Below are 12,177 nucleotides of genomic sequence, written 5' to 3'. Positions count from 1 at the left end.
CACTTGAAGGAGTACTTCCCTTGGTCCACCCTGAGCTTGTCTCAAACCAGCATCACCGGATGACCAGAAGTTCTAGGGCGATCAGTGAAAAGGGTGTCCCTTCTGCACTGCAGCCTCTGTAAAACCAACAGGTCATTCCCAACGCTCAGTCAAAGGTATTGCTGGTAGGGGCACAGCAAGGCAACAGGAACCAGAGGCATGTTTTGTTCCTGGCCATTGGTGGAGCTGTTGCATGCGTTTTTCAGCACATGCTGGTGACAACCGCTGCACCCGGTTCTCAGACAGTACTCCAAGTCACTCTCAACTGGCTGGGGAGAGATTTGCAGTTTCTAAGCACCAATATACATATTGCAGGCTTGAAGGATGGGGAACCTGTGACATTCCCACAACAGACATGCTTCCACAGGGCCTGGGCAGCGTGTGAATACAGAAGAATGCTTTTATCATACAAACAGGGTAGGGTCATAGGATTTGGAAAGGCAAGGAGGTTTTTTCTCTTTTCACCCTTTCCAGGATTATGCAACCTTTCCACAATTCGATAAGCATTTTCGCACAGGCAGATTTGCCGCTAAATGACTGCAAACCTTAAGTGACTTATATGTATGAAAACAGCCAACACAGTTCCTTGCAACACTTTTCAGTGAGGGCATTTGATACTTTCCACTTCAAGGCCTTGTGTGATTTGTCACCGACTCATACACATGGGTGTGTGAAGCAGCTCTTTGCTGACTAAATCAATAAATCATTTTGGAAACTAACAAAACTCTGAAATGGCGAATGGTGCTGAAACACTGGCTTTTACGAGTCAGATACAGCCATAATTCGGCTCCAAATTGTCTAAGGTTCTGCTTGATCCAAAATGGGCCTAAATTATAGAGTGGCATTGTTCTTGTTAAATAATGATAATGATGAGGATGTTGAGGATAATTTAATCCTGCCCCTCAACATCAGGTCTACGGCGGGTTACGTCAATTTAAAATTCAATGTTGAAAAAACGATTTAAACAAATCACAGTCACAGGAAGGGGGAGGTGTTCCCCCCACCCTGAAAACATGAATCTCAAGTGTCAAAGGCCAGGGTAAAGAGGTGAGTCTTTATCATATGACAGAAACTATACAGTTGTACCTTGGATCCCGAACACTTTGGAGCTTGAACGTTTGAACCCAAACGCCGCAAACCCGAAAGTGAGTGTTCCAGCTTGTGAATATTATTTGGAACCCGAACGTCCGACAGGGCTTCCACAGCTTCTGGTTGGCTGCAGGAGCTTCCTACAGCCAATCAGAATCCGTGCCTTGGTTTCCAAACATTTCGGAAGTCAAACGGACATCCGGAATGAATTCCATTCGACTTCCAAGGTACAACTGTATAATGAAGGCACCAGATGGACCTCTGTGGGAACGGAATTCCACAACCTAAGAGGTGCCTGAAACAAAACTTCAAAAACAAAACTTCTTGTGGCACCTTAAAAACTAATTGTTTTATTATGGCATAAGCTTTTGTGGACTACAGTAGATGTCATCTGACGCATGAGGTGTTATCCTTGGTTGGAAGAGGTGTGCATGTCACCAGATAGACACACACACATGAGGAGGTTCAAGTAGTCATGAAATATATTAAGGGCAACTTGTGACAAACCAATACAAACTTATATGTATGCAAAATACAGTGGTACCTCAAGTTAAGAACTTAATTCGTTCTGGAGGTCCGTTCTTAACCTGAAACTGTTCTTAACCTGAGGTACCACTTTGGCTAATGGGGCCTCCTGCTGCCGCCGCGCAATTTCTGTTCTCATTCTGAAGCAAAGTTCTTAACCCGAGGTACTATTTCTGGGTTAGCGGAGTCTGTAACCTGAAGCGTCTGTAACCCGAGGTACCACTGTAGTATGCAACAGCCTCTGTTGTGGTGTTCCCTGAAGCCCTCCCCAGCACCACAACCTCGCACACAGCTGTTGTTGTGTGTTAATCTTTTTTTATTGCTTTTGTTGACTGGTTTTATTGTTATGGGTGAGAATGGTTGCAATTAGCTGTGAGCCACTTTATAAACTTCAACAATAATCTTATCCAGACTGGGGTAGGTAGAGCTGAGAGAAGGACTTAATAAAATGCTGAAACAGGCCCTGAGGCCCTGGACCCTGGTGCAACAAAGCTGAGGGGCCACTTGGGAAAAAATCCAGATCTTTGGCCAATATAAAGTCCATGGGCTAGTGGACAGATTTGAGTGTGGTCCTTTGCTAAATTCCCAGTTGTGTCATGGGCTCACTGATCACAATCTAGCAAATGCAATCCCTCATCAGAAGAGTGGAACTCGTGACCAGCCAGATGTTGTTGGGTGCCAACTCCCATCGGCTGCAAGCATATGGGGAGTCGCAATCCAACAATGTCCAACTGGTCACAGGTTCCCCTCCCCTGCACTACGCAGAAAGATGCTTCTGCAAATAGCTGCTGCAAAGTGGGGCTGCATCCAGAAGTGGGATTCGGTTTCCCATCTGCAGAATGGGAATAAGACTCAACCTTATGGGGTTGTTGGCATTACACAAGTGTGCAAAAACATTCCAAAGCACTTTGCCAATTGGGAGTGTTCTATTGTAACCCAGGTTTCCACCCCACCCCCCATTTATAATTCACTGGATAATATCTTCCAGATACCCAAATCAAACCAACAAGAAATGTAAAGTTTCATCATACATTAACTATCCCCCTTTAACATAAATAATTCACCCTTCCCTCCTCCCAAGCAGTACCAAAATAAAATGTATTATAATAGCATGTTACACGTGAAGGTCGAGACCAGACAACCAGACCTTTTTGAATTCCTCAACCTTGTTTCGCCTTTTATATTAGCAAACCTCATGCTGTCAAGTCCAAAATGAATTGGTCTATATATAAACAATACTTATCACTTATATAGCAATTTAAAAGCGTTCCAAATCCTTCCTATCAATTACCTTGTTATAATTCTTGCATTAACCCTGTAAGATCAGACAAGTGACGTGATCCCTCATATTTGGAGATAGGGCTGAGAGAGAGAGAGAGTGGCGTGCTTTAAGGTTACCTAGTAAGTTCATGGCAAAGGCAAGATTCACAGCTTCCCAGTTCACAGCTCAGTCTCTTAACATCTATGCTAATCCACAGCATACATTTAAACACTCTTATGGCTTCCCCCAAAGGATTCAGGGAACTGTTGGTTGTTAATGGTGCTGGGAACTGTAGCTCTGGGGCGGTCTCCTGAAAACTCTCAGCACCCTTATCAAACTATAGCTCCCAGGATTTTTGGGAGGACACCGTGACATAAGAATGTTTTGAATGTATATTGGGAGAATGTGACCACCGTCTCATTTTTACAGCATTGGAGGATCAACCCTTTTGCCACACAGGCTGCTCTCCCTAACAAAATAATATCCCTGCTCCCCCCCCCCAATAACCCCATGGCTCAAATTCCAGACGGCTTATAACCAATGACTCCTCTGGCCACCACAGTGAGGAAAAATGAGAGGAGGAAGGAGGACCTTGGTTAACTAGGAAAGAACTAGCCCCTGTGGTGCATCCTATGCAGGGCTGGATTGAGGCCTGATGAGGCCCTAAGCTACTGAAGGTAATGGCGCCCTTTATATGTCCAGCTGTCCTTCGTCAACAACAAATTGTCACTGTTTTTGTGTTGAATATATGCTATATGGTAATTTATGGACCTCACAGGTATCTAAAGCCATTTGCACATAACAAAGCATGTGATATTTTAGAGAGAAGGCTAGCAGGTGGGGCCCATTATTTACATCACAGGAGCCTACACAACACAAAACACTGTCGATGTAGGTTTTATTTTATTAGTTTTTTATCTTATATTTTGGAAATGTACATCCAGGGTTTTTTTCCTTTACATTTTTTGCGGGCCCCCAAGAGAATGGGGCCCTAAGCTGTAGCTTGTTTAGCTTATACATAAATCTGGCACTGATCCTATGCAAGCTTTCGCAGATGTAAGTGCCACTTATTTCAGTGTGAAGCCGGTTCGGATTACAGTCTAAAGCTGCACGAATATAGAGTGAATACAGTATGGACTAAAATGGCTGCCCGCAGCTCGCAACAACTATTTGCTCCCAGATACTTCAGGGGCATCTAGCAACAAGGAGGGTTTTTGTCTGGGAAAGGGCAGCTGCATATCTCACGGGGTTGCTTTTCCTTCGCCATTAAATCAGCAGCTTTAAGCAGGCTCTTGTGCTTAATTTAAGATAACTTTGGAGAACCTGCGGCCCTTCAGATATTGCTGGACTACAACTCCCATTAGACATCTGGACCACCTGATTTCCTTTTTTGTGCCACCTCAACCATTGAGGTCTCCTGACAGGGGCACTTTTGGTGTCCCACATGCCCCTGAGGTTCAGTTTGAGCCTTAATGTGGCAGGCCCTGCCCTGTGGAACTCCTTGCCAGTAGAAATTTGGCAGGATCTATATCCCTGCTCATCTGTAAGGTAAAGGTAAAGGGACCCCTGACCATTAGGTCCAGTCGTGACCAACTCTGGGGTTGTGGCGCTCATCTCGCTTTATTGGCCAAGGGAGCCGGTGTACAGCTTCTGGGTCATGTGGCCAGCATGACTAAGCCGCTTCTGGCGAACCAGAGCAGCGCATGGAAACGCCGTTTACCTTTCCGCCGGAGCGGTACCTACGTATTTATCTACTTGGACTGACGTGCTTTCGAACTGCTAGGTTGGCAGGAGCTGGGACCAAGCAACGGAAGCTCACCCTGTCGCGGGGATTCGAACTGCTGACCTTCTGATTGGCAAGTCCTAGGCTCTGTGGTTTAACCCACAGCACCACCCACGTCAGACATCTTCTAAAAACAGTATTCAGAGACACCTTTCAAACCTGATATCCTTTGCCAATCAACTCTTACTAACCTGTTCAGTGTTTTCATTGCCATACTTTGCTTCAGGTCCCAATGAAAGCATGGTTTATAAATAAACAAATAAATCCATTTAGAACAATGCTACCTAAGACTGATGGGAGTTGGAGTCCAAACCATATATGACAGGCCATAAATTCTCTACCCCTGATGTAAGATGCCATTAGGCCCTTAGTTCCAAGGCACAGCATTGCACTGAACGTCATAGGTATGTGTGAGGCGGCAGGATTAGTAAACAAATTTCTGCAGCTAGTAACTTTCCGGGGCCTATTAGCAAGGCTGACATAAATGATAAATAAATAATGGCAGTACAAGTTTCTACTCTCTCTTGATATGTTTCCTTTTTTACACTCTTTTCTCTCCGCACACACATACCCCGCTGCTCTCTGCTAATTTAAATAGGCTTAAGCATTTCTTGGCAGCTGTCTCACTTCAAAATGCAGCTCACCCAGAACATTCAAAGCCAGCGCTTGCCATGGAAATAAAATCTATTATTGTGACAGACGCAGCAGGGTTTGCTGCTGCGAAGGCTAGAGTGCATTTTGCATTCCTATTATTATATTTTTATTAGTGTTGGGCTTGTTTGGTTTTTAAAGCCATCGCTTACAATAAAGCCACAGCCATTGGGCTAAAAATGGAACCCCTTCAGCATAAAGGCCGTTAGAGTCCGCAATAAGGATATAAGCTTCAGCCAGGCCACTGCACAAGCCTGTTCACTTGCACTCTCCAATATGAAGAATGCCCAGATATAGCTCCATTGGTTAGAGAGTGGTGCTGTTAACACCAAGGTCATAGGTTCAATCCCTGGGATGGCTGGATATTCCTGCATTAAAAGAAGGTTGGACTAGATGATCCACAGGGTCCCTTCCAACTCTACAATTCTGGGATTACGGGATCCACTACTGGAGTTTGGCATAGCAATAAGAAAACGGTGAGCAGTGACGAGAGCAAGGAAAAAAGGAGTTGTGGAGTGGGCCCAATGTGCAGGGCCAGCAAAAGGGCTATACTATAGCAATGAGATGATGGCACCTTGCCCAAGCCCCAAGCCGCCCCACAAAGCTAGAAAAAAGACTGCCAGCAAAACGCTAGTCACTGTAAGGACTGCTGTAAGCAGGGACAACCAAACCAAGGAGGTCAAAAGAGCATAGACAGGGGTAGGGAAACAAATTTGCTTTGTTTGCCATTTAATGCAAACTTCCTGAATTGCCACTTCCAAAACCAATACACAAATCGAAACACAACTCTCTGTCTCACTTCTCTGAATTTTGCAATGAAAGCTGTCCAGCCAAAGAACCTGTACAGAAAAATGCGTACGCCTGTGAAAGTAACATGCAAAAACTACATTCTGCTTGGGGGAAACTGCTTGCAAAAAATGCTCACACTAGGCAAAATTGTAAGACGAAATACATGTATTATGAAAATGCATACAGCTTTTCATCCATACGTTTCCCCCACTTTACTTTTTTTTACAATTGCAAAGGGGCAAACTGAATTTAAGACTGGCAGAAGGGCACACGAGACTGGCAGAAACTGAAATTGACAGGTTTGTCTATGCCTGAGCAGCATAGACAGCAGGAGCAGAGACCAACATCAGCTTGATCATCATCAGGTGACAACAGTCCTGATCCCTCACTGGGCAGGAACAGCATGGAAGTGAGGCTTTAGTGACCCTTTCTAAATCAGCAGGCACTGACAAACGATTCACTGTTCGCCTTAGCAAAAATCCACAAAACAAGCAACAGAGGTTTGCTCCCAAGCCTGGAAGGCATCATGATGACTAAGATTCCAATCACACTTTAAAAAGCATATATATGCGCGCAAAATAAGGAAAGTGGTCCAAGTGCTACATGAGGTGGTTGCAATGGAAGAATGGTGACTGGATGGGTTGGTGGTGTGGTTTCGGAGGAACAGTTAAAACGGTGACGGATGGAAGGGAGAGGATCCCACCAGTTAATACAACCACCCCGGATACTAACCTGGTGACTTTAAACAAAGGGAACAGAGTCCAGGTTTCTTCCCTCCTGCAATTCGCCCGACGCCTGGTTAAGGACAGGAAAGGAGGAAATTCAGGAACAAACAAATTCAGAAAGGGATTGGGGGCAGTGGGTGGGGGAGGATGAACGGTGGGTGCAGGAGGCAAATATATTGGGGGAAACAGTGGTGTGGGGTTTGTTCGTTTTTTAAACAAAACAACATCAGGAAAGATTTTTTTGTTTAAAAACTTAAAACACAAAACACAATGAAAGATGGGAAACGAGAGAGGAGGCCGTCATTATTTTTGTTTTGTTTATTGCATCGCCCCAAGTTGCAGTCTTGGGACTTCACTCACCAGGCTAGAGATCGATTGCCTGCCACCTGCAACAACCACAGGAAACGAAAACAAAACCCACGCAGGCTTGGTTCGTACACTTACCAGGTTCACACACTTACCCGGCCGGAGCAGGTGCCACGCACCCCACCCTCTCTTCCGAACACCTGAGTGGCAGGTAGGGGGCTCCTCGTGGAAAGCAAGAGGTTTCCCCTCCCCCAGCCACACAATGCTTCAGCCTCAGAAAGGCGGTGCCTGGAAAATTGGGATTTCATGGAGAGTGCCAACATCAGATGTCACGTGGAGAGGGGGAAGATGGGAGGAAGCATATGGTGTTGGCTCAGGAAGCTTCTGAGTCAGCTTGCACATTGCACTAGGGCACCTCCCCACTCTGAAGCACCATCCACTCACACAATGTGTGAACTGGCAGCTTCCTGGACCCCCCCCCCACTGCTCCAACATTCATTTCAGAAATTGTCAAAGATGCAGCTGCAGTTGGCAAGTTAGGTGGATCATCACACCAATGGATGGAAGCCTGATTCTTGATATCCCCCACCTTTAAGTGGTGCATGTGGAATTATAGCTGCTGTATCCCTTGCCTCTTTCTTTCAGCAGCCCATTCTCCTGCCTTCACCCCCAGGCTGCTGCAGTGGTATGGGTGTTGAATTAGCACCAAGAAGACCCGAGTTCAAATCCCCACTCAGCCATGACATGCACCGAGTGACCTTGGGTCTATCACTGCCTCTCGGTCTAACCCACCTCACAAGGTTGTTGTTAAGATTAAATGCAGAAAGGAAGAACAATGCACACCACCTTGAGCTCCCTGGAGAAAAGATGGGAACTAAATAAATAGATAGATAGCAGAGAAGCTGGCAAAACTGGAATCCTTTTGACCACAGCAGGGGAAGGTGTAAGTGGGCAAAAGAGCCTTGGATTAAAGGTTGATTAAAGTAAATTCGCAACTCATTGTCCTGCAGTTAAGCATCCTGAGAATCTTTCATTTAAACACCCACAAACAAGTGTCTAGTCTTCATGACTCCACAATACATTTGAGAACAAGTGGACAACGCAGTTCCGCAAGGAAATATAGAAGACATAGAACGTGAGCTTAGATGCAGAATTTACCTTTCCAAGCATCCTAGCCTAGCTTTATTTTATTTTTATAAAATGATTTTCTAGCCTTCGTGATTATAAAACTTTTGAAAATACATGGGCAGCAGCTGGAGAAATCTTAGATGTCAGAATGGTATCTGCAGAAGATCTCATGCTCTCTGCCTTTTCCCATGACCAGCAACAGCAGTGGAATAAATAGGGAGAAAAAGGGGGCGGGGACTGCAGAAGGACAAATGGTACAGTAGGAAAATGTGTGCTATATAGCAGGAAGGCAAGGTATAAATTAAATTAATAAAATCAGTCATTAAAATAAACAAAGAGAACAGGTTGCAGAATCCTGCTTTTCTTGTCACAAAATATGGGGCACGGGGATATATTGGAACACATAATGCTTTGAACAGAATTAACCGTATGCAATAACTGTGAGAACAGAAAACACACCTGCTACCTTCTCCAACTCCCCAGGTCATTTCCCATACAAACGGGACACACAGAAACCCCCAATACCCGTGACCCTTGAGAACAGCATGCACACACTTAATTCCACTGACCCCCGAGGCCATTTCCACCAACAGTATTGTGTGCAGATGAGCCACAGGAAACTTAACCTAGCGCAGATGAAACACCACAAGCACAGAGTTGCCCTCATCCACAAAAAGGCACATACTCACCTGCACACATAACCTTACCCAAAGTGGTAAAGAGGCCCAGTGGCATTTTCATGCATAGTCAGAGCCTGCAGACCACCAGAGAGCAGTTGGCATCTTCACTATCTGCAAACCTCTGATTAATTCTACAGCTCCTGCACTTCCTTCCCTCCAGAAGGAAAAGCCTGGAATCTGATCCAACTTCCAAGCACTGGAAGACTCCACAAACCATCAGAAGGGCTGCCTCAGGGGGCCGTATATTTGCAACGAGGAACCAGCCCCTAAGTCCATTTTGACCAGCTGAGATGCTAGGGATGCCGTCCGAATATGACATAGGTCTTTGGCTGAACCAGGCTAGAACATGCTAGGGAAGGTAAATGGTTCCCTTGAGCCTGATCTTCCTACCACCTAGGAAGGTCATCATTTCATGGGATTATATGATGTTAAAAGAGAGTGAAAGGCAACAGCGTCCCACCAAGCCTCCCACAAGTGAGCCCAGCAATCTGGAACGCTAACCGGGGTTGAGCATATGCCACAATTCCTTGGGAGAGCAGGAAAAGGGAAGATTGTAGTATTGGTTGCAGAATTACGCTTTCTGAAATAGCTCAGTTCCCTTAAAGAATAAAGGGCAAGTTTCTAGCACTGCTGGTTGCAAAGCCATGTCTACTGTAATCTTAGGCTAGAGATGTGACTGCAGTACATAAAATTTTCAGTGTTGGGGGTGAGGGTCAGCGTTTAGCAAAACCAGAATCAATTCTGTAAAAGAGTAAACATTCAAGAATCAATTGTGCGAAACAAGACAAAATATGTAAATATGTACTATGTTTCTCTCTCTCCCTCTATGCAAAATTGCTGGCTAACAAGCTACAGAATTCACATGAAGGGAGCATTGTGGGCAGGTTGTCACAGGGCAAGTTTGTCTAAACAACTATCTGACTTTTAGAAGACATCTGAAGGCAGCCCTGTTTAGGAAAGTTTTTAATGTTTGATGTTTTATTGTGTTTTTAATATCCTGTTGGAAGCCACCCAGACCAGCTGGGGAGGCCCAGCCAGATGAGTGGGGTAAAAGTAATAAATTATTATTATTATTATTATTATTATTATTATTATTAGCCTTGAGGAATGCTCCCCAGGAAGAAAACACTCACACCCTCAACTGGGTCATCAACCTTTATGATCAGGAAGACCATTCTTTTCCAACTTCAGTTACTGAAGATGCTACTGAACAATACCTTTATGAGTCATAAACTCATCCTGGAGCTTATTACGTATCTTAGGTGGTGCAACAGATCCCGCAAAATATTTTTTTTTTAAATGGGGGGGGTTTCTGTAATTATTATTTTTAAAATCCAAACAGCAAAATGTTACATGATAGATTATAAATGATGTTAAAGTAGTAAAATAAGATTAGTTTTAATTAGAAAGTTGACTACTGAGTACCTTTCCTCCAAAAGGTCTGTGTCTGGCCCTCTCACCGACAAACTCCACGCAAACCCACACCGCAAGGTCTCAAAATTCACAGAAATTTTACATTTCTAGTTACATGCATCTCCTATGTGGCATTTCAATACAGGATGTATCCAATCTCATCTGTTATGTATTAAAGATTCTTGAGCTGCAGCTGTGCAAATGTCAGAACCGCTGACATATCCGGAAACCTACTGCAATAAAAGAGGCAGCTTTATGCTGATCCCCTTGACCTTGAAAGCCTCACCTTCCACACTTGAGCCATAATAAAAATACAGTCAAGAGAGCCAGTGCTGATGTGTCAAATCCAGACTAAGTTAGTTGCGCTTTGATTCTGCTCAAATCAATGCAACAAGTAAGGCATCACTAAGCACATTTCCCACCTGCCCCCCCCCCCAAGATTCACAGTAAGTGTTGGGAACCCTTGGCCCTCCAAATGTTGCAGAACTCAGTTCCCATCCTCCCTGGCTACTGTCCATGCTTGCTGGGGCTGATGGGAGAGCCCCACACTTGATCTACAGTGTGGGACCTTATGGAGAAGCTGCCCTCCTCCAGGCAATGGTGCAGTCAGGGAAATATGGTCTCATGCGGGAGAGAAGCATCTAATTAGAAAGCATTATATATATCCTTCGCTTACTTTAAATGTGGTAAGCCAGCTTTGCTGTGTTTGGGTTTCCTCCTGCTCATTCTGCTGAACTCTGAACCTTCTGCACCAAAGTTCTGCCCTGGTGGCACCACTACCTCCAGGGATGTCTCATGGCATTTCACACGAGCGGTAACCTATGATCTTTCACATGTACAGCCAGGAAGGCTCCCGTTTCTCTGTCCCAGCTCCTGCCAACCTAGCAGTTTGAAAGCACGCCAGTGCCAAGTAGATAAATAGGTACTGCTGCGGCGGGAAGGTAAACGGTGTTTCCGTGCACTCTGGTTTCCGTCACATTGTCCCCTTGCACCAGAAGCAGTTTAGTCATGCCGCCCACATGACCAGGAAAGCTGTCTGTGGACAAATGCCGGCTCCCTCGCTCTGAAAGTGGGATGAGCACCACAATCCCTATAGTCGCCTTTGACTGGATTTAACTGTCCAGGGGTCCTTTACCTTTACCTTTAGGCCCATGAAAACCATGGGATGTTGGCAAAGTGTGACAAGCAAAGAGAGAGAATGGAGAAGCCTTATCCAAACTCCTTGGCGTGTTTTTTTTGTGGGTGTATCCTGCAACACGCCACTGACACAATAACAGTGCGTTAGTGGAGGATTTCTACTGCTGCATCCACAGATCACCATTCTGCTTTATTAGTTGTTCTGCGAAGCTTCCCCAATGTTACTGCATTATGCTTGTCTGGAAGGGGTCCTCTCGCACTGCAGCGTAAAAAAAGCGGGGCAACACACAGACACACACACGGGAACATTTGCAGCATAAAAAGGCACAGGATTTCAGCAGGAAGCTATGGGACATGCGCCAATTCGAAACGAAGCATGATGTCCGCCGCCAAACTTTTGCAGGCACAAAGAGTACTGAAAGCGGGATCATGTGTAACCAGCCTGATATCATCATGAGCAAAGGACTTCTAGAGGAGCCCAGAGAGAGAGAGAGAGAAGCCTATTCCTTCTGCAGCCTCCCTTTCGTTTGCCGCCACCTTCTCAATGGATTCCCAAAGCTTTAAAAGAGCCTTTTGGTTTGGGAGGCAGCTGACGGCAACTGGTGCCAAACGCCTGGAGAAAGCAACCCTAAGATGCCTCTTTGATCCTTT

The 12,177-nt window shown here is 45.2% G+C and overlaps 1 protein-coding gene across 5 annotated transcripts in view; it reads right to left on the bottom strand.

Moving 5' to 3' along the window:
- Positions 1-12,177, bottom strand: part of SRCIN1 (SRC kinase signaling inhibitor 1) — a 263,638-nt gene that overhangs the window by 203,465 nt on the left and 47,996 nt on the right. For 4 of the 5 annotated variants that reach the window (XM_082197166.1, XM_082197162.1, XM_082197171.1 and 1 more), the window contains one exon: positions 6,870-6,932. The exons of the other annotated variant lie outside the window; for it this stretch is intronic. Coding sequence is in view for 3 of the 4 variants with exons in the window: in XM_082197162.1 (XP_082053288.1) it covers positions 6,870-6,932 (63 nt within the window). In the remaining variant the exon portion in view is untranslated. The remainder of the gene's footprint in view (positions 1-6,869; positions 6,933-12,177) is intronic. 5 annotated transcript variants of the gene reach the window in all.

This window comes from Podarcis vaucheri, assembly GCF_965113315.1.
Source record: "Podarcis vaucheri genome assembly, chromosome: 13".
NCBI classification, from domain to species: domain Eukaryota; kingdom Metazoa; phylum Chordata; class Lepidosauria; order Squamata; family Lacertidae; genus Podarcis; species Podarcis vaucheri.
The sequence above is the reverse complement of the archived record's forward strand: the minus strand, read 5'-3'. Positions and strand labels throughout refer to the sequence as shown.